This window comes from Salmo salar, chromosome 28 (assembly GCF_965601325.2).
Source record: "Salmo salar chromosome 28, fSalSal1, whole genome shotgun sequence".
NCBI lineage: Eukaryota > Metazoa > Chordata > Actinopteri > Salmoniformes > Salmonidae > Salmo > Salmo salar.
In genome coordinates, this window is record NC_138318.1 from 28,993,851 (window position 1) to 29,015,000 (window position 21,150).

Below are 21,150 nucleotides of genomic sequence, written 5' to 3' on the forward strand. Positions count from 1 at the left end.
GGAGATGATGGGATCTACAGTATTATTGTAGTCATCACGGCCTAGTGTGGGCAGTATAAATAGCAGGGACCGGGTAGAGGATATTTGTACTTCTTTTCTCAGAATCCAGGTTCAACAAGAGGCTAGTTATAGACTGGATCTCAGACACCAGTGTGTGTGTGTGTGTTTGTGTGTGTGTGGCGTGTATGTGTATGTGTGTGTGTATGCTTGGGTGTGTGAACCGTCTACCCTGTTGTCTATGGGGCTCTGGGTGAGAAATGTTTTGTCAGGTGAGCCAAGGGACAACATGATCAATCAACTTCACAGGTGTGTGTGTGTGTGTCTGAGTGTTTGTGCGTGCATATACTTGTTTATATGTGTTATACAACATAACAAAATTGTCCTTGCCAAATATAAACTGCTCAAGTTAATCAGTCAAAACCCTACTGCAGTTTGCTATCAGCGTGGATAACAGTGTTTGTTAATTAAGGCAGCACTGGCACACGCTTGAATGGAGGGTGTATTGGCTTGATTTTGAATTACCTGAAGGTGTGTGTGTGTTTGAATTTCCTGAGTGTGTGTAATTGTCACGATGATGGATTTACATGTTTCCATTCCTGTGTTATTACGGAGTAAACAGCTGTGGCTTGACTCATGTTTTATGGTGACAGAGAAGAATGTGTGTGTGTGTGTGTGTGTCTGTGTGTGTGTTCGTGTGTTTGCGTGCGTGTGTGTGTCCACATTCGTGCGTGCATGATTGTGAGTGTGTGCACACGTGTGTGTGCAAGTGCCCCTGTGTGTGTGTGTGTGTGTGTGTGTGTGTGTGTGTGTGTGTGTGTGTGTGTGTGTGTGTGTCTGTGTGTGTGTGTCTGTGTGTGTGTCTGTGTGTGTGTAACTTACAGTGTCTGTATAGCTCTGAGAGAAGCGAAGGTGCCCTTGGCCACAGTCTGTATCTTGTTGTCATACAGAGACAGTAGAGAGAGGTTCTGCAGGTCTGTGAAGGCATTGGCCCGAACACAGTGGATCTTATTGGCATTCAACAACCTGGGACAGGAAGGTAGAGAGAGAGAGAGAGAGACAGAGAGAGAGAGAGGGGGTGGAGGGGAGAAAGGGAGCGAGATACACAGAGAGAGAAAGATAGAAAGAGACAGAGAGAGGGGGTGGGGGAGAAAGAGTTAAAAAAATAGAAAAGGGAAATATGTTACTGACAATCATCAATGTAAGCTGAATATTATCAAGGAGTAGCCATTGTGTACTTACAGTAGTTGCAGGGCATATAGTCCATCAAACACTCCTTTGGGAAGCTCCGTAATCTTATTCCCATACAGGACTCTGGAAAAGATCAATTGATAAATTAATTAATTAATCAGTGACTCAATCAATCAACAATAAATCAGAAATGCACTTATCCATCAATGGTTATAGTGACTCACAGTGAGTTGAGAGATCTCAGGCCTTGGAAGGCATCAGGAGCTATTTCGGATATCTGGTTATTACTCAGGTCTCTGAAGCGGGGGGGGGGGGGGGGGGGGGGGGGGTGAAATGGGGGGGGGGGGGGGGGGGTTAAAGAGGCATTCAATGTGGGAGATCTTGTCTTCAGCCAGGCCCAACTTTCATACTGTAACTCTAACCCTTAACCCCTAGGACTCAACTAAGTCCTTACAGTACCATAACTTATTATTCAAGTTTCCATTCTAGAACTTCCTGAAGCAGCCAATGATATTCCGACAGAAGTGAGTTGACGACACTGCTAGCCAATCAAAACCCAGAATAGTGTGGTGTGTGTGTGGTGTATTAATGGGGTCTAGGGCTATGGTCCATATGGAACAGGCTGTTTCTGTAAATGCCTGTCGTTAACAGGATCCACAGATCTCTGGCCACAAGCTAACCACGAAGTGTTTGTCTGTCTGTTTGTGTGTGTGTGTGTGTGTGTGTGTGTGTGTGTGTGTGTGTGTGTGTGTGTGTGTGTGTGTGTGTGTGTGTGTGTGTGTGTGTGTGTGTGTGTGTGTGTGTGCAGTGAACTCCAGTCAACTGCATGTCTTTAAAGGGAAATCATCGTGTGGTCTTTAAGATGTGAAATGATCCCATTTGAGGCTAATGTTAAACTAAGTGCTAAATAAGTGTCTAGTGCAAAAGCCTGATGTTTCCTGGAAAATAGAGCTCTGGATTAGGAGGAGGTTACAGCATCTGATCTCAGACACACTCCTGTCATGTTAAAATAGATTCCTGGCTAAGCATCTGATCTCAGACACACTCCTGTCATGTGAAAATAGATTCCTGGCTAAGCATCTGATCTCAGACACACTCCTGTCATGTGAAAATAGAGCGTCAGATTAGTAGGAGGTTACATCGTCTGATTTTAGACACACTCCTGTCGTGTTCCAGGGTAACAACACAGTTCATATGTAGGGTCATACAAACTGGGTCAACGTGAGAGCATGTGTGTTAGTATGTTTACACAGAGGGTCCCCCTGTCACCTATTTTTATCAATAGAGATCTGTAGTAGAAGCTCCCCAGAGGCGGAAGGGGACAACCATCCTTCTCAGTGAATTATGCGAGGGAAACACATTGTGAAACATTAAAAAGTTATATTTTTAGATAAAGCTATAATCAATATATTCACGTCTCCAAATAATTGATTAAAACACACAGTTTTGTAATGAAGGTCTACAGTAGTCTCAACAGCACTCTGTAGGGTAGCACCATGGTGTAGCTGGAGGACCGCTAGTTTCTGTCCTCCTTTGGGTACATTGACTTCTATACAAAATTTAGGAGACTCATGCTTCTCACCCCCTTCCGTAGACTTACACAGTAATTATGACAACTTCTGGAGGACGTCCTCCAACCTATCAGAGCTCTTGCAGCATGAATTGACATGTTGTCCACCAATCAAAGGATCAGAGAATCTGGTACTGAAAGCATAAGGTACAGCTAGCTAGCTCTGCGGTGCATAACATGTGGTGAGTAGTTGACTCAAAGAGAGAGAGAGCTAGCTATATTTCAAATTAAATGTTCACTTCCATTTACTTAGCTAGCCAATGCAGCTAGCTAGTTTAGCCTACTCAAACATCCTGCTTGAACAGAGGGGGATGATATGTTAGCTAGCTGGCTATGGCTATCGAACACTGGAACTTTTTCAAGTCAACGTAATATTTTGGTTTTACTAATTTATTGCCACAGGGGCCCATCAGAGTAACTGCTAAACTGCTAACTGTACACTGATGATTGTAGAGTGCTTACTAATGCGTTAGTTCTAGTAGCTATGTTGACTTGACGTTAGCTCATATGGTGACACTGATGTAGGCTGTGTGTAACGGTTAGTGGTTTTGAGGTTTGGTTTGAACATTTTTGCCTGGTCACAGACAGCTGATGTGCTGTGCATTGAAATCCAAAAACGAATGGAAAAGATGAGAGCAGGAGAGCGCATAGCTAGGTGCCCGGGTTCGCCGACGACAGCCTATTCAGGCCCCTCCCCCCTCCCCAAAGACAGCGGGTTTCAGATTTTTTTTGCAAATGTATTACATTTAAAAAACAGATATACTTTATTTACATAAGTATTCAGACCCTTTGCTATGAGACTCGAAATTGAGCTCAGGTGCATCCTGTTTCCATTGATCATCCTTGAGATGTTTCTACAACTTGATTGGAGTCCACCTGTGGTAATATAAATTGATTGGACATGATTTGGAAAGTGCATATCAGAGCAAAAACCATGCCATGAGGTCAAAGGAATTGTCTGTAGTGCTCCGAGACAGGATTGTGTTGAAGCACAGATGTGGAGAAGGTTGCCAAAACATGTCTGCAGCCTTGAAGGTCCCCAAGAACACAGTGCCCTCCATAATTCTTAAATGGAAGAAGTTTAGAACCACCTAGACTCTTCCTAGAGCTGGCCTCCCGGCCAAACTGAGCAATTGGGGAAGAAGAGCCTTGGTCAGGGAGATAACCAAGAACCCAATGGTCACTCTGACAGAGCTCTAGAGTTCCTCTTTGGAGATAGGAGAAACTTCCAGAAAGACAACTGTCTCTGCAGCACTCCAACAATCAGGCATTTATGGTTGAGTGGCCAGATGGAAGCAACTCCTCAGTAAAAGGCACACGACAGCCTGCTTGGAGTTTGCCAAAAAGGTACCTAAAGACTCTCAGACCATGAGAAACAAGAGTATTTGGTCTGATGAAACCAAGATTGAACTCTTTGGCCTGAATGCCAAGTGTCACGTCTGGAGGAAACCTGGCACCATCCCTATGGTGAAGCATGGTGGTGGCAGCATCATGCTGTGGGATGTTTTTCACCGGCAGGGACTGGGAGACTAGTCAGGATCGAGGCAGAGATGAACAGGGCAAAGTACAGAGAGATCCTTGATGAAAACCTGCTCCAGAGCACTCACTCAGCACTCAAAGGTTCACCTTCCAACAGGACAATGACCCTAACCACACAGCCAACACAATGCAGGAGTGGCTTCGGGACAAGTCTCTGAATGTCCTTGGGTGGCCCAGCCAGAGCCCGGACTTGACCCCAATCGAACATCTCTGGAGAGACCTGAAAATAGCTGTGCAGCAACGCTCCCCATCCAACCTGACGGAGCTTGAGAGGATCTGCAGAGAAGAATGGGAGAAATTCCCCAAATACAGGTGTGCCAAGCTTGTAGCGTCATACCAAAGAAGACTCGAGGCTGTAATTGCTGCTAAAGGTGCTTCAACAAAGTACTGAGTAAAGGGTCTGAATACTTACGTAAATGTGATATTTCAGTTTAAAAATATATAAATTAGCAAAAATTTCTAAAAACCTGTTTTTGCTTTGTCATTATGGGGTATTGTGTGTAGACTGATGAGAGAAAAAAAAAACGATTTAATCAATTTTAGAATTAGGATGTAACGTAACAAAATGTGGAAAAAGTGAAGGGGTCTGAATACTTTCCAAGAGCACTATATGTGGCTGATATGTAAGTTGTGAGGTTTGTGATGATCAGGAGTGTATTCATTCCGTCGATTCTTTTGAAAAAAGTTTCTTAAACGGATGCAAACGGTATGAAATGGGAATAAACATACCTGAATTTGTCCAATAGAAACTCTCGTTTGCAACTGTTGGACTAATGATTACACCCTAGATCAGCTAGATGCAGGCAAGATTTTGCAAGGCAAATCACCTTGATTCCTCCAATTTCTCTCGACCTGTGCACATTGTAAACTTTCATTCATAGGCTATGTTGTTGTAACCTCATGATGGGTATAGGGAAAATTCTAGTATCATGTTATAGCCTAAACCTATTGATGTTGCATTGAGCTGGGGGAATGAAATATGAATGAGAGTCATCTAATATGCTGTAATATAAATAAGGCCATGCTCATAAAAATAAATAATTGTCCTCCCTCATCTTAAACGGCACCAACCGCCACTGATCTGTAGTGATCTGTTTTGTTAGCGCTATAGGCTTTATAAAACTTCGAGACGATATACTGAAATGCAAGAGTAGCATAAGGGTAAGGAGTAGAGAGGGAGGGTGAAAGAATGAGGTTGGTATGGGGTTGGTGTCTAACCTAGTGTTTGGCTGTGGCTAGTTGTGACCAGTAGCCCATGTATTTTGGGGCTAAACTGGTTAGCGACTGGTTGGTGGATGCACTGGAGGCTGAGATACTACTTGACTGGAAATCACTGCCGTAAGCAGGACAGAGTGGAAAGGAGGAGAGGAAGAGGAACCCTCAGTCTTCAATCCAGAACAGGCTAGTTGTGACGAGTAGCCCCTGTATTTTAGGGCTAGGCTGGTCAGCGGGTGGTTGGTGAGGCTGAGATACTACTGGACTGCCCCCCCCCCCCCCCCCCCCCCCATAAATACCGCAGAAAAGGGAGAGAAGAAAAGGATGAGAAAACCATTAGTCTTCGTTCCAGCACTCTCTCCTTCCCCAATATCATATCATATAGTCATCATATCCATAATCCTCTCTGCCACAGTTTATAGTGTGTCTACGCAGTCAGACAGACACTCTACGTAGGCTGAGAATACTGTACCAGCACTGAAATATGAGCGGTGTTATTACAGTGGAGAGGTTTCAGCTTGTAGCCTTCTGTAGCCTTCTACCTTTTCCTGCTCTTAGTCTGAATCTAATAGTTTGGGTTGTGACATGAAAATAAGAAGGTAAGATTTACTAATTATGTTTTGATTGGCCGCCTCGCCCTCTGGCCCGACAACAAAGTACATTGTCAACGTTTCACCAGTTCTTTTTTTAGGTGCAGTAGGCTGGGTTGTGAAATGAGTCTAAGTGGATTACACTCACTTATGTTCTTTTATCCATAGACCTGGTGTATTTACAGTACATCTGTTCTTCAGCAACAAAGGAAGTGTAGTTAGTGTACTTCAACCCTCGAGGGTATATACTTGCATTAATACTTCAGCCCTACAGCTAGTGTTCTTACAGTACATGTTTTCTTCTGCCCTAGAAGAAGTGTACTTCAGCCCTAGAGGAAGTGTATGTAGTGTATTTCAGCCCTAGAGGAAGTGTACTTAGTGTATTTCAGCCCTAGAGGAAGTGTACTTTGTGTATTTCAGTCCCAGAGAGTATATACTTACATCCTGCACAGCTTCTTGTAGGGAGAGAAGGCGCCGGGAGGAACTGACTTGATCCCATTCTGCTCCAGACGACTAGAGAGAAACAGAGATGGGGAGGAAAGAGAGGGATTGAGAGAAGGAGAGGACGAGACAGACAGATGGAGAGATTGAGACAGAGAGAGGGAGGGAAGGAGACAGAGATATGGAGACAGGGATACAGAGCGATGGAGACAGGGAGAGATGGAGAAAAGAGAGATGTAGATACCAGGTAGTAAACCAAAAGAGATCACTATAGAAACAAAGCGGAGTAGTCATATATTATCACAGACCCATGGTAATTGATCAGGTGCTGCCAACTTCCTTTATCCACAATGTGTGTGTGAGTGTGTGTCTGTGTGCGTGCACGTGCAACTGCATGTCCTTGCATGTGTGTATGTCTCCCCTCTCCTTCCCTGGTTCGTTAATAAAGGTCACTTCCTGTCCTGTGTGTAAGTTATAAGTTATAACATCTCTTGAACAATAAACAGGTCTGGAGGAGAGAGGAATGGGGAGAGACATGGAGGAACACAGTGGAGGAATAGGGAGAGACATGGAGGAACACAGTGGAGGAACAGGGAGAGACATGGAGGAACACAGTGGAGGTACAGGGAGAGACATGGAGGAACACAGTGGAGGAACAGGGAGAGACATGGAGGAACACAGTGAAACAGGGAGAGACATGGAGGAACACAGTGGAGGAACAAGGAGAGACATGGAGGAACACAGTGGAGGTACAGGGAGAGACATGGAGGAACACAGTGGAGGTACAGGGAGAGACATGGAGTAACACAGTGGAGGAACAGGGAGAGACATGGAGGAACACAGTGGAGGTACAGGGAGAGACATGGAGGAACACAGTGGAGGAACAGGGAGAGACATGGAGGAACACAGTGAAACAGGGAGAGACATGGAGGAACACAGTGGAGGAACAAGGAGAGACATGGATGAACACAGTGGAGGTACAGGGAGAGACATGGAGGAACACAGTGGAGGAACAGGGAGAGACATGGAGGAACACAGTGGAGGAACAGGGAGAGACATGGAGGAACACAGTGGAGGAACAGGGAGAGACATGGAGGAACACAGTGAAACAGGGAGAGACATGGAGGAACACAGTGGAGGAACAAGGAGAGACATGGAGGAACACAGTGGAGGAACAAGGAGAGACATGGAGGAACACAGTGGAGGTACAGGGAGAGACATGGAGGAACACAGTGGAGGAACAAGGAGAGACATGGATGAACACAGTGGAGGTACAGGGAGAGACATGGAGGAACACAGTGGAGGAACAGGGAGAGACATGGAGGAACACAGTGGAGGAACAGGGAGAGACATGGAGGAACACAGTGGAGGAACAGGGAGAGACATGGAGGAACACAGTGAAACAGGGAGAGACATGGAGGAACACAGTGGAGGTACAGGGGGAGACATGGAGGAACACAGTGGAGGAACAGGGAGAGACATGGAGGAACACAGTGGAGGAACAGGGAGAGACATGGAGGAACACAGTGGAGGAACAGGGAGAGACATGGAGGAACACAGTGGAGGAACAGGGAGAGACATGGAGGAACACAGTGGAGGTACAGGGAGAGACATGGAGGAACACAGTGGAGGAACAGGGAGAGACATGGAGGAACACAGTGGAGGTACAGGGAGAGACATGGAGGAACACAGTGGAGGAACAGGGAGAGACATGGAGGAACACAGTGAAACAGGGAGAGACATGGAGGAACACAGTGGAGGAACAAGGAGAGACATGGAGGAACACAGTGGAGGTACAGGGAGAGACATGGAGGAACACAGTGGAGGTACAGGGAGAGACATGGAGGAACACAGTGGAGGTACAGGGAGAGACATGGAGGAACACAGTGGAGGAACAGGGAGAGACATGGAGGAACACAGTGAAACAGGGAGAGACATGGAGGAACACAGTGGAGGAACAAGGAGAGACATGGAGGAACACAGTGGAGGTACAGGGAGAGACATGGAGGAACACAGTGGAGGTACAGGGAGAGACATGGAGGAACACAGTGGAGGAACAGGGAGAGACATGGAGGAACACAGTGGAGGAACAAGGAGAGACATGGATGAACACAGTGGAGGAACAGGGAGAGACATGGAGGAACACAGTGGAGGAACAAGGAGAGACATGGAGGAACACAGTGGAGGAACAAGGAGAGACATGGAGGAACACAGTGGAGGAACAGGGAGAGACATGGAGGAACACAGTGGAGGTACAGGGAGAGACATGGAGGAACACAGTGGAGGAACAGGGAGAGACATGGAGGAACACAGTGGAGGAACAAGGAGAGACATGGATGAACACAGTGGAGGTACAGGGAGAGACATGGAGGAACACAGTGAAACAGGGAGAGACATGGAGGAACACAGTGAAACAGGGAGAGACATGGAGGAACACAGTGGAGGAACAAGGAGAGACATGGAGGAACACAGTGGAGGAACAGGGAGAGACATGGAGGAACACAGTGAAACAGGGAGAGACATGGAGGAACACAGTGGAGGTACAGGGGGAGACATGGAGGAACACAGTGGAGGAACAGGGAGAGACATGGAGGAACACAGTGGAGGAACAGGGAGAGACATGGAGGAACACAGTGGAGGAACAGGGAGAGACATGGAGGAACACAGTGGAGGAACAGGGAGAGACATGGAGGAACACAGTGGAGGTACAGGGAGAGACATGGAGGAACACAGTGGAAGTACAGGGAGAGACATGGAGTAACACAGTGGAGGAACAGGGAGAGACATGGAGGAACACAGTGAAACAGGGAGACTGGAGAGAGAACTGTCTGCCCTGTCTGGGTCATATAAGCACTCAGAGTCAGATACAACCACACGTCCCTCAATCTGTCAACCACACGTCCATCAATCTGTCAACCACACGTCCGTCAATATGTCAACCACACGTCCGTCAATCTGTCAACCACACGTCCGTCAATGTATCACCACACGTCCATCAATCTGTCAACCACACGTCCGTCAATTTGTCAACCACACGTCCGTCAATCTGTCAACCACACGTCCCTCAATCTGTCAACCACACGTCCGTCAATCTGTCAACCACACGTCCCTCAATCTGTCAACCACACGTCTGTCAATCTGTCAACCACACGTCCATCAATCTGTCTGTACACAGGTGTGTGAGAGGAGGGACATGTGACAGAGCGATGCTGGAGACTTCAGACATCACAGAAGAGTGGCGCTGCTCTCTTTTTCTAACTCTCTCTCGCTCTCTCTCTCTCTGAAACACACACAGATATCCTAACGGTGGAGACTGAAAGTCACAGACATACTGTACTCAGTCTCAGATGTTCAGGAGAAACAGAGAGGTAGTCAGTACTGGGCTCTGAACCATATTAGTAGCGTTGGTGTGTGTGTGAACATGGCTGCCAGTGTGTGCGTGTGTGTGTGTGTGTGTGTGCGTGTGTGTGTGTGTGTGTGTGTATGTATGTGTGTGTCTGAGCATTTGCAGGTTTGCGTGTGGTTGAGTGGTTGTGTGGCAGGGCATGCAGACAGCTGTCTCTGTCCAGCCCTGCTCTGATCCAGTACTCTAACCCCTCTGAGCCTCATTAAGGACTGTACTAAAAGCTGTGAACTGACCTACAGATAAACAGCCAAGGCTGGGGCAGCATTGGGCTGGAGCTGTGGCTGGAGCTGTGGCTTTGCCTGGTGTAGGGGGTTCTGGTTGTGGTTGTGGCCAGGGCAGGGGCTGTGGGATTGGCCTGGGATAGGGCTAGGGCTGGTAAATATGAATGGGTCTAGAGAGAGTGCTTGGGAAGAGGGAGTTGGGGAGTTTGGGTATTTGGACCAAACTGAGGTGGCCTGATGGGAATGAGGAACAGAATAACAGGTTACTCCTGTTAAAGACTCTCCAATATACCTAGAATAACAGGCCACTCCTGTTAAAGACTCTCCAATATACCTAGAATAATAGGTTACTCCTGTTAAAGCCTCTCCAATATACCTATAATAACAGGTTACTCCTGTTAAAGACTCTCCAATATACCTAGAATAACAGGTTACTCCTGTTAAAGACTCTCCAATATACCTAGAATAACAGGTTACTCCTGTTAAAGCCTCTCCAATATACCTAGAATAACAGGTTACTCCTGTTAAAGCCTCTCCAATATACCTAGAATAACAGGTTACTCCTGTTAAAGCCTCTCCAATATACCTAGAATAACAGGCCACTCCTGTTAAAGACTCTCCAATATACCTAGAATAATAGGTTACTCCTGTTAAAGCCTCTCCAATATACCTATAATAACAGGTTACTCCTGTTAAAGACTCTCCAATATACCTAGAATAACAGGCCACTCCTGTTAAAGCCTCTCCAATATACCTAGAATAACAGGCCACTCCTGTTAAAGACTCCAATATACCTAGAATAACAGGTTACTCCTGTTAAAGCCTCTCCAATATACCTAGAATAACAGGTTACTCCTGTTAAAGACTCTCCAATATACCTATAATAACAGGCCACTCCTGTTAAAGCCTCTCCAATATACCTAGAATAACAGGCCACTCCTGTTCACATGTCCAGCTGCATGTTGTGATAGGACGTCTAGTTCGATGAAATATGATTTGAAATCTCCAACCTCACTAGATAAGCAGAGCAGACAGCTTTAGACTGTAGTCTGGTTCAGATTGTGATTGGTCTAGACAGGATAAGGATAAATCCCACATGCTTTTAATGTTAATGCTGTGTGTGTGTGTGTGTGTGTGTGTGTGTGTGTGTGTGTGTGTGTGTGTGTGTGTGTGTGTGTGTGTGTGTGTGTGTGTGTGTGTGGTGTGTGTGCGTGTGTGTGTGTGTGTGTGTGTGTGTGTGTGTGTTTGCGCGTGCGTGCGTGTGTGCGTGCGTGCGTGTGTGTTTGTGGGTATGTGTGTCTGTGTGTGTGTGTTTGTGTTGAGTTATGTATAATTGTATATTCAATGACTTGCCGTAATATTAATATTTAAAGTTTCCATATATTTCATTTAAGAATGTTCTGGTTCAAAGATGTGGGCATCCATTTATGGACAGACAGAGCTGTATAATTGACATTCTTAGGATAGCTGTTATTCCAGACCACAGATTCCTGCGGTAGTCATGTTCTATGTGTGTGTGTTTCCAGTGTGTGTCACAGCCTTGTGGTCTCAGGGTGTTTTGCCAAGTGGCTTTAATTCCCTCCATCATCATGTCTGGATCTGTGTGTGTGTGTGTGTGTGAGTGTGTGTGCAGGTGCGTGTGTGTGTGTCTGTGTGAGTGTGTGTGTGTGTGTGTGTGTGTCTGTGTGTGTGTGTGTGTGTCTGTGTGAGTGTGTGTGTGTGTCTGTGTGTGTGTGTGTGTGTGTGTGTCTGTGTGTGTGTGAGTGTGTGTGCAGGTGCGTGTGTGTGTGAATGCATGCCTGTGTGCCTACGCGCCTACGTGCCTACGCGCCTACGTGCCTACGCGCCTACGCGCCTGCGTGCCTACGCGCCTACGCGCCTGCGTGCCTACGTGCCTGCGTGCCTGCGCACCTACATGCTTAGCAGAGTGTTTGAAGAAGTTCTGAGGAGTGCATTAAAGGAAAAATCCACCCAATACCACTCAGTCCTTTAAATTACTGTGTTAAATAACACTAATATGTGAAAACAATACTTTTTTGTGAACAAATGTTTCATTTTGGTGATATAATAAGGTTTGTAGCAACTTCGAAAATTGTTGTGGAAATCTGTTGCAGCTCAAGTCGACTAGAAAATCTGCAAAGCTGGCTGGCTGGCTAGCGAACGTAGCTACACACAATAATAACAAATCAAATCAAATGTAATGTGCCAAATACAACAGGTGTAAACCTTACAGTGAAATGCTTACCTACAAGCCCTTAACCAACAATGCTGTGTTTTTTTTAAAGTAAAATAATATTTGAAAAATGACACAATAAAATAACAATAACTAGACTATATACATGGAGTACCGAGTCAATATGCGGGGGTACAGGTTAGCCAAGGTAACTGAGGTAATATGTACATGTAGGTAGGGGTTAAGGTTAGCCAAGGTAACTGAGGTAATATGTACATATAGGTAGGGGTACAGGTTAGCCAAGGTAACTGAGGTAATATGTACATGTAGGTAGGGGTACAGGTTAGCCAAGGTAACTGAGGTAATATGTACATGTAGGTAGGGGTACAGGTTAGCCAAGGTAACTGAGGTAATATGTACATGTAGGTAGGGGTACAGGTTAGCTACGGTAACTGAGGTAATATGTATGTAGGTAGGGGTACAGGTTAGCCAAGGTAACTGAGGTAATATGTACATGTAGGTAGGGGTACAGGTTAGCCAAGGTAACTGAGGTAATATGTACATGTAGGTAGGGGTACAGGTTAGCCACGGTAAGTGAGGTAATATGTACATGTAGGTAGGGGTACAGGTTAGCCAAGGTAACTGAGGTAATATGTACATGTAGGTAGGGGTACAGGTTAACCAAGGTAACTGAGGTAATATGTACATGTAGGTAGGGGTACAGGTTAGCCAAGGTAACTGAGGTAATATGTACATCTAGGTTGGGGTACAGGTTAGCCAAGGTAACTGAGGTAATATGTACATGTAGGTAGGGGTACAGGTTAGCCAAGGTAACTGAGGTAATATGTACATGTAGGTAGGGGTACAGGTTAGCCAAGGTAACTGAGGTAATATGTACATGTAGGTAGGGGTACAGGTTAGCCAAGGTAACTGAGGTAATATGTACATGTAGGTAGGGGTACAGGTTAGCCAAGGTAACTGAGGTAATATGTACATGTAGGTAGGGATACAGTGTTCCTTTTGTCTTGCTGGGAAAGGGCAGCGTGGAGCTAGTTAGCTGTAAAATCACCTGAACAAACTGCACTATCAATTTAGGAGTCTACAATCTCACCATGTTCAACCTGCAGATCGATGTGCCTCACAGAGTGGAGTCTTACATTCGCAGATGTACAATGGGCCGTGTCGTGCATTCTGGACAATTCTGGTACAAGGAGCGCTCTCCTTCAGGGGGTCTATTGGTCGCTAGCTCAAAAACCCAACATTAGCACGAATTTCATCGACAAGAAGTACAACATTACAAATCTTTTCCGAGATGTGAGATGAATAACTTGCAATCTGTAGTATCTAATAGCTTTGGAATCGTGACATCACGTACTCTCAAGGAAAATAGGCACATTTCTCGACATATACGCTGACTTTGAGAAGGGATTGCATTACAATTAGCTTAGGAACCGCGTGACGCAGCATGACAATGTGAAGGCGATTGGTAGACAGTCTGCTGGGTGGTATTTCTATAATATCTCTGGCTCCATGTAATGCACCCTGAACTAAAAAGGCAGACAAATAGGAAACGTCCTAGACCCTCCGTTAAATTAGACATTTCTCCAGGTAGGAATATCGCAAAAATATGATCAATGGCTCATTTGAGAGAAGACATCTTTCTGAGTTATGACATCGGCCAGTATTAGAATCTGACATGTATGATAGACGTTTTCACGATCTAAAAGTCGTATTACTGTTAACTTCCAGTGTATTGAGAGCGACTTTATCACATTGCTGCATCATACCGGCCTAAATTCTGTCTGCTTGAACGCCAATAACTTAGATACACGTGAAAACATGAAATGCCCCAGGGAATCCATGGAACATCACGCTGAGATGCACAAAAACAATAACATTCAAAATGGGTGAACGGGTTTGTTATATAGGAGTGTGTGTCTGAGTATGTGTGAGTGTGTCAGTGTAGGACTCAGGCCTTCCAGACAGCATTCACTTGTCTCTCCATCCCCCTTCTCAGATCAATACATCAAAGGACTGAGTCTCCACCATGACAAAGACCTCAGGAGATGGACGTGTGAGCTTAAAGGCACACACACACACACACACACACACACACACACACACACACACACACACACACACACACACACACACACACACACACACACACACACACACACACACACACACACACACACACACACACACACACACACACACACACACTGAATCCTCTGTCCTCCAGCCCAGGCCTCTGGCCTCCATCCCTCCCTCCATCCCTCCCTACCTCTCTATCCTTACATCCCTCCTTTTCCAATCAACCAACAAAGAAAAACAATCTTCATAGGTATTGTTGACATGGAGAATCAATGGCTGTCAACCCATTCATCAGGTGTCTGTCTCTGTGTATAAAATAGAATCAATAGTTGTACTTGTACTCATGAGGCTATGTGCCTGATTTTCATTGAGGTAGAAGACATAATGCTGTCAGCTATTCAGACAGAGTGACATGCACCCAGCGGAGTCCACTCTACTGGCTACATAACAAGGGCACCTGCTCTATGAGACAGAAATACTCATGTTGTAGCCAACAAGAAACACCCGAGACATTTTCACAAACAACTGTATTGCTCACAGTGTTTATAATATTTACCAAAACCTATCATTATGTGATGTCCTTAAAAGGCGGCAACAATTTACGCATGTTTAAAATAAACCATATGTGTCACTTACATGACGCATCGGCAGTAAAATGTAGAACTCTGTTCCATGTGAAATAATGGGAATGGTATGGTTTGTTTTTGGTGAGAAATGGACAGTACTTTGAGAGTTGCCAACAGGCGGCACCCTACTAAGAAAAACAGAAAGAGTAAAAGAAATACATTATACAACTTATTGTAATGTTTTGGTCAGACCTAAGCGTTCAGATGCAGAGAACCACACTTCTAACAGGCCTACCAGGAACAGACTAACTAACTAACTACAGACCCACAGTCCTAACAGACCTACCAGGAACAGACTAACTAACTACAGACCCACAGTCCTAACAGACCTACCAGGAACAGACTAACTAACTACAGACCCACAGTCCTAACAGGCCTACCAGGAACAGACTAACTAACTAACTACAGACCCACAGTCCTAACAGGCCTACCAGGAACAGACTAACTAACTAACTACAGACCCACAGTCCTAACAGACCTACCAGGAACAGACTAACTAACTACAGACCCACAGTCCTAACAGGCCTACCAGGAACAGACTAACTAACTACAGACCCACAGTCCTAACAGGCCTACCAGGAACAGACTAACTAACTACAGACCCACAGTCCTAACAGGCCTACCAGGAACAGACTAACTAACTACAGACCCACAGTCCTAACAGGTCTACCAGGAACAGACTAACTAACTAACTACAGACCCACAGTCCTAACAGACCTACCAGGAACAGACTAACTAACTACAGACCCACAGTCCTAACAGGTCTACCAGGAACAGACTAACTAACTACAGACCCACAGTCCTAACAGGTCTACCAGGAACAGACTAACTAACTACAGACCCACAGTCCTAACAGGTCTACCAGGAACAGACTAACTAACTACAGACCCACAGTCCTAACAGACCTACCAGGAACAGCACTAACTAACTACAGACCCACAGTCCTAACAGGCCTACCAGGAACAGACTAACTAACTACAGACCCACAGTCCTAACAGGCCTACCAGGAACAGACTAACTAACTACAGACCCACAGTCCTAACAGGCCTACCAGGAACAGACTAACTAACTAACTACAGACCCACAGTCCTAACAGGCCTACCAGGAACAGACTAACTAACTACAGACCCACAGTCCTAACAGGTCTACCAGGAACAGACTAACTAACTAACTACAGACCCACAGTCCTAACAGGACTACCAGGAACAGACTAACTAACTACAGATCCACAGTCCTAACAGGCCTACCAGGAACAGACTAACTAACTAACTACAGACCAACAGTCCTAACAGACCTACCAGGAACAGACTAACTAACTACAGACCCACAGTCCTAACAGACCTACCAGGAACAGACTAACTAACTACCGACCCACAGTCCTAACAGGCCTACCAGGAACAGACTAACTAACTACCGACCCACAGTCCTAACAGGTCTACCAGGAACAGACTAACTAACTACAGACCCACAGTCCTAACAGGTCTACCAGGAACAGACTAATTAACTACAGACCCACAGTCCTAACAGGTCTACCAGGAACAGACTAACTAACTAACTACAGACCCACAGTCCTAACAGGTCTACCAGGAACAGACTAACTAACTACAGACCCACAGTCCTAACAGGCCTACCAGGAACAGACTAACTAACTACAGACCCACAGTCCTAACAGGTCTACCAGGAACAGACTAACTAACTACAGACCCACAGTCCTAACAGGTCTATCAGGAACAGACTAACTAACTAACTACAGACCCACAGTCCTAACAGGCCTACCAGGAACAGACTAACTAACTAACTACAGACCCACAGTCCTAACAGGCCTACCAGGAACAGACTAACTAACTACAGACCCACAGTCCTAACAGGCCTACCAGGAACAGACTAACTAACTACAGACCCACAGTCCTAACAGGTCTACCAGGAACAGACTAACTAACTAACTACAGACCCACAGTCCTAACAGGCCTACCAGGAACAGACTAACTAACTAACTACAGACCCACAGTCCTAACAGGCCTACCAGGAACAGACTAACTAACTAACTACAGACCCACAGTCCTAACAGGTCTATCAGGAACAGACTAACTAACTACAGACCCACAGTCCTAACAGGTCTACCAGGAACAGACTAACTAACTAACTACAGACCCACAGTCCTAACAGGCCTACCAGGAACAGACTAACTAACTACAGACCCACAGTCCTAACAGGACTACCAGGAACAGACTAACTAACTACAGACCCACAGTCCTAACAGGTCTACCAGGAACAGACTAACTAACTACAGACCCACAGTCCTAACAGGATACCAGGAACAGACTAACTAACTACCGACCCACAGTCCTAACAGGACTACCAGGAACAGACTAACTAACTACAGACCCACAGTCCTAACAGGTCTACCAGGAACAGACTAACTAACTAACTACAGACCCACAGTCCTAACAGGCCTACCAGGAACAGACTGACTAACTAACTACAGTCCCACAGTCCTAACAGGTCTACCAGGAACAGACTAACTAACTAACTACACTCCCACAGTCCTAACAGGCCTACCAGGAACAGACTAACTAACTACCGACCCACAGTCCTAACAGGTCTACCAGGAACAGACTGACTAACTACAGACCCACAGTCCTAACAGGTCTACCAGGAACAGACTAACTAAATAACTACAGACCCACAGTCCTAACAGGCCTACCAGGAACAGACTAACTAACTACAGACCCACAGTCCTAACAGGTCTACCAGGAACAGACTAACTAACTACAGACCCACAGTCCTAACAGGTCTACCAGGAACAGACTAACTAACTACAGACCAACAGTCCTAACAGGCCTACCAGGAACAGACTAACTAACTACAGACCCACAGTCCTAACAGGTCTACCAGGAACAGACTAACTAACTACAGACCCACAGTCCTAACAGGCCTACCAGGGACAGACTAACTAACTACAGACCCACAGTCCTAACAGGTCTACCAGGAACAGACTAACTAACTAACTACAGACCCACAGTCCTAACAGACCTACCAGGAACAGACTAACTAACTACAGACCCACAGTCCTAACAGGCCTACCAGGAACAGACTAACTAACTACCGACCCACAGTCCTAACAGGTCTACCAGGAACAGACTAACTAACTACAGACCCACAGTCCTAACAGGCCTACCAGGAACAGACTAACTAACTACAGACCCACAGTCCTAACAGGTCTACCAGGAACAGACTAACTAACTACAGACCCACAGTCCTAACAGGCCTACCAGGAACAGACTAACTAACTACAGACCCACAGTCCTAACAGGCCTACCAGGAACAGACTAACTAACTACAGACCCACAGTCCTAACAGACCTACCAGGAACAGACTAACTAACTACAGACCCACAGTCCTAACAGACCTACCAGGAACAGACTAACTAACTACCGACCCACAGTCCTAACAGGTCTACCAGGAACAGACTAACTAACTACAGACCCACAGTCCTAACAGGTCTACCAGGAACAGACTAACTAACTACAGACCCACAGTCCTAACAGGTCTACCAGGAACAGACTAACTAACTAACTACAGACCCACAGTCCTAACAGGCCTACCAGGAACAGACTAACTAACTACAGACCCACAGTCCTAACAGGTCTACCAGGAACAGACTAACTAACTACAGACCCACAGTCCTAACAGGCCTACCAGGAACAGACTAACTAACTACAGACCCACAGTCCTAACAGGCCTACCAGGAACAGACTAACTAACTAACTACAGACCCACAGTCCTAACAGGCCTACCAGGAACAGACTAACTAACTACAGACCCACAGTCCTAACAGGCCTACCAGGAACAGACTAACTAACTAACTACAGACCCACAGTCCTAACAGGCCTACCAGGAACAGACTAACTAACTACAGACCCACAGTCCTAACAGGCCTACCAGGAACAGACTAACTAACTACAGACCCACAGTCCTAACAGACCTACCAGGAACAGACTAACTAACTACAGACCCACAGTCCTAACAGGCCTACCAGGAACAGACTAACTAACTAACTACAGACCCACAGTCCTAACAGGCCTACCAGGAACAGACTAACTAACTACAGACCCACAGTCCTAACAGGCCTACCAGGAACAGACTAACTAACTACAGACCCACAGTCCTAACAGGCCTACCAGGAACAGACTAACTAACTAACTACAGACCCACAGTCCTAACAGGCCTACCAGGAACAGACTAACTAACTAACTACAGACCCACAGTCCTAACAGGTCTATCAGGAATAGACGAACTAACTAACTACAGACCCACAGTCCTAACAGGCCTACCAGGAACAGACTAACTAACTAACTACAGACCCACAGTCCTAACAGGCCTACCAGGAACAGACTAACTAACTACAGACCCACAGTCCTAACAGGTCTACCAGGAACAGACTAACTAACTACAGACCCACAGTCCTAACAGGCCTACCAGGAACAGACTAACTAACTACCGACCCACAGTCCTAACAGGCCTACCAGGAACAGACTAACTAACTACAGACCCACAGTCCTAACAGGCCTACCAGGAACAGACTAACTAACTACAGACCCACAGTCCTAACAGGTCTACCAGGAACAGACTAACTAACTAACTACAGACCCACAGTCCTAACAGGACTACCAGGAACAGACTAACTAACTACAGACCCACAGTCCTAACAGGATACCAGGAACAGACTAACTAACTAACTACAGACCCACAGTCCTAACAGGCCTACCAGGAACAGACTAACTAACTAACTACAGACCCACAGTCCTAACAGACCTACCAGGAACAGACTAACTAACTACAGACCCACAGTCCTAACAGGTCTACCAGGAACAGACTAACTAACTAACTACAGACCCACAGTCCTAACAGACCTACCAGGAACAGACTAACTAACTACAGACCCACAGTCCTAACAGGTCTACCAGGAACAGACTAACTAACTAACTACAGACCCACAGTCCTAACAGGCCTACCAGGAACAGACTAACTAACTAACTACAGACCCACAGTCCTAACAGGCCTACCAGGAACAGACTAAATAACTAACTACAGACCCACAGTCCTAACAGGCCTACCAGGAACAGACTAACTAACTACAGACCCACAGTCCTAACAGGCCTACCAGGAACAGACTAACTAACTACAGACCCACAGTCCTAACAGGCCTACCAGGAACAGACTAACTAACTAACTACAGACCCACAGTCCGTAACAGGTCTACCAGGAACAGACTAACTAACTACAGACCCACAGTCCTAACAGGCCTACCAGGAACAGACTAAATAACTAACTACAGACCCACAGTCCTAACAGGCCTACCAGGAACAGACTAACTAACTACAGACCCACAGTCCTAACAGGCATACCAGGAACAGACTAACTAACTACAGACCCACAGTCCTAACAGGTCTACCAGGAACAGACTAACTAACTACAGACCCACAGTCCTAACAGGATACCAGGGACAGACTAACTACATCAACAAGTTTACTATTGTAAGATGACAAACTAATGACATCTCTATCAGGGAACATTGTTTTTAGAGCTACCTGTCTTTCACCTTCCAGTGCTGCTGGCTCTAGTAGAGATCTTATTGGTCACATAGATCTAGTTACAGGGACACTGGAAGGACATTACCAGAGAGAGAGAAATCACTTTGGTGGAGTTCATGGGTCGTTAATGGATGTCGGGGAAAGATAGACAACTAGTCTCTGGGTCTCATCGACCCCTAAAGAGTCTGGGCTGTTTATAAGTACCCACTCAGCAAGGGTCAGTACACGCACGCACGCACGCACGCACGCACGCACGCACTCACGCACGCACACACACACACACACACACACACACACACACACACACACACACACACACACACACACACACACACACACACACACACACACACACACACACACACACACACACACACACACACACGCTAACCCAGCATGAATGTTCCCTAATAACCCTGACCTATTTACATTGGTTTGGTGAAACTAAGAACCAACATCTTTGATGCACAGCAAAACATTAGTTTTGTTT

General features: G+C 45.9%; 1 protein-coding gene across 4 annotated transcripts in view; it reads right to left on the reverse strand.

Moving 5' to 3' along the window:
• LOC106589770 (slit homolog 1 protein) overlaps positions 1-21,150 on the reverse strand; it is a 220,925-nt gene that overhangs the window by 50,696 nt on the left and 149,079 nt on the right. For all 4 annotated transcript variants that reach the window (XM_082970551.1, XM_082970549.1, XM_082970552.1 and 1 more), the window contains exons 10-13: positions 6,544-6,615; positions 1,413-1,484; positions 1,240-1,311; positions 880-1,023 (exon numbers count right to left, since the gene is read on the reverse strand). In XM_082970551.1, the coding sequence (XP_082826677.1) occupies positions 880-1,023; positions 1,240-1,311; positions 1,413-1,484; positions 6,544-6,615 (360 nt within the window). The remainder of the gene's footprint in view (positions 1-879; positions 1,024-1,239; positions 1,312-1,412; positions 1,485-6,543; positions 6,616-21,150) is intronic.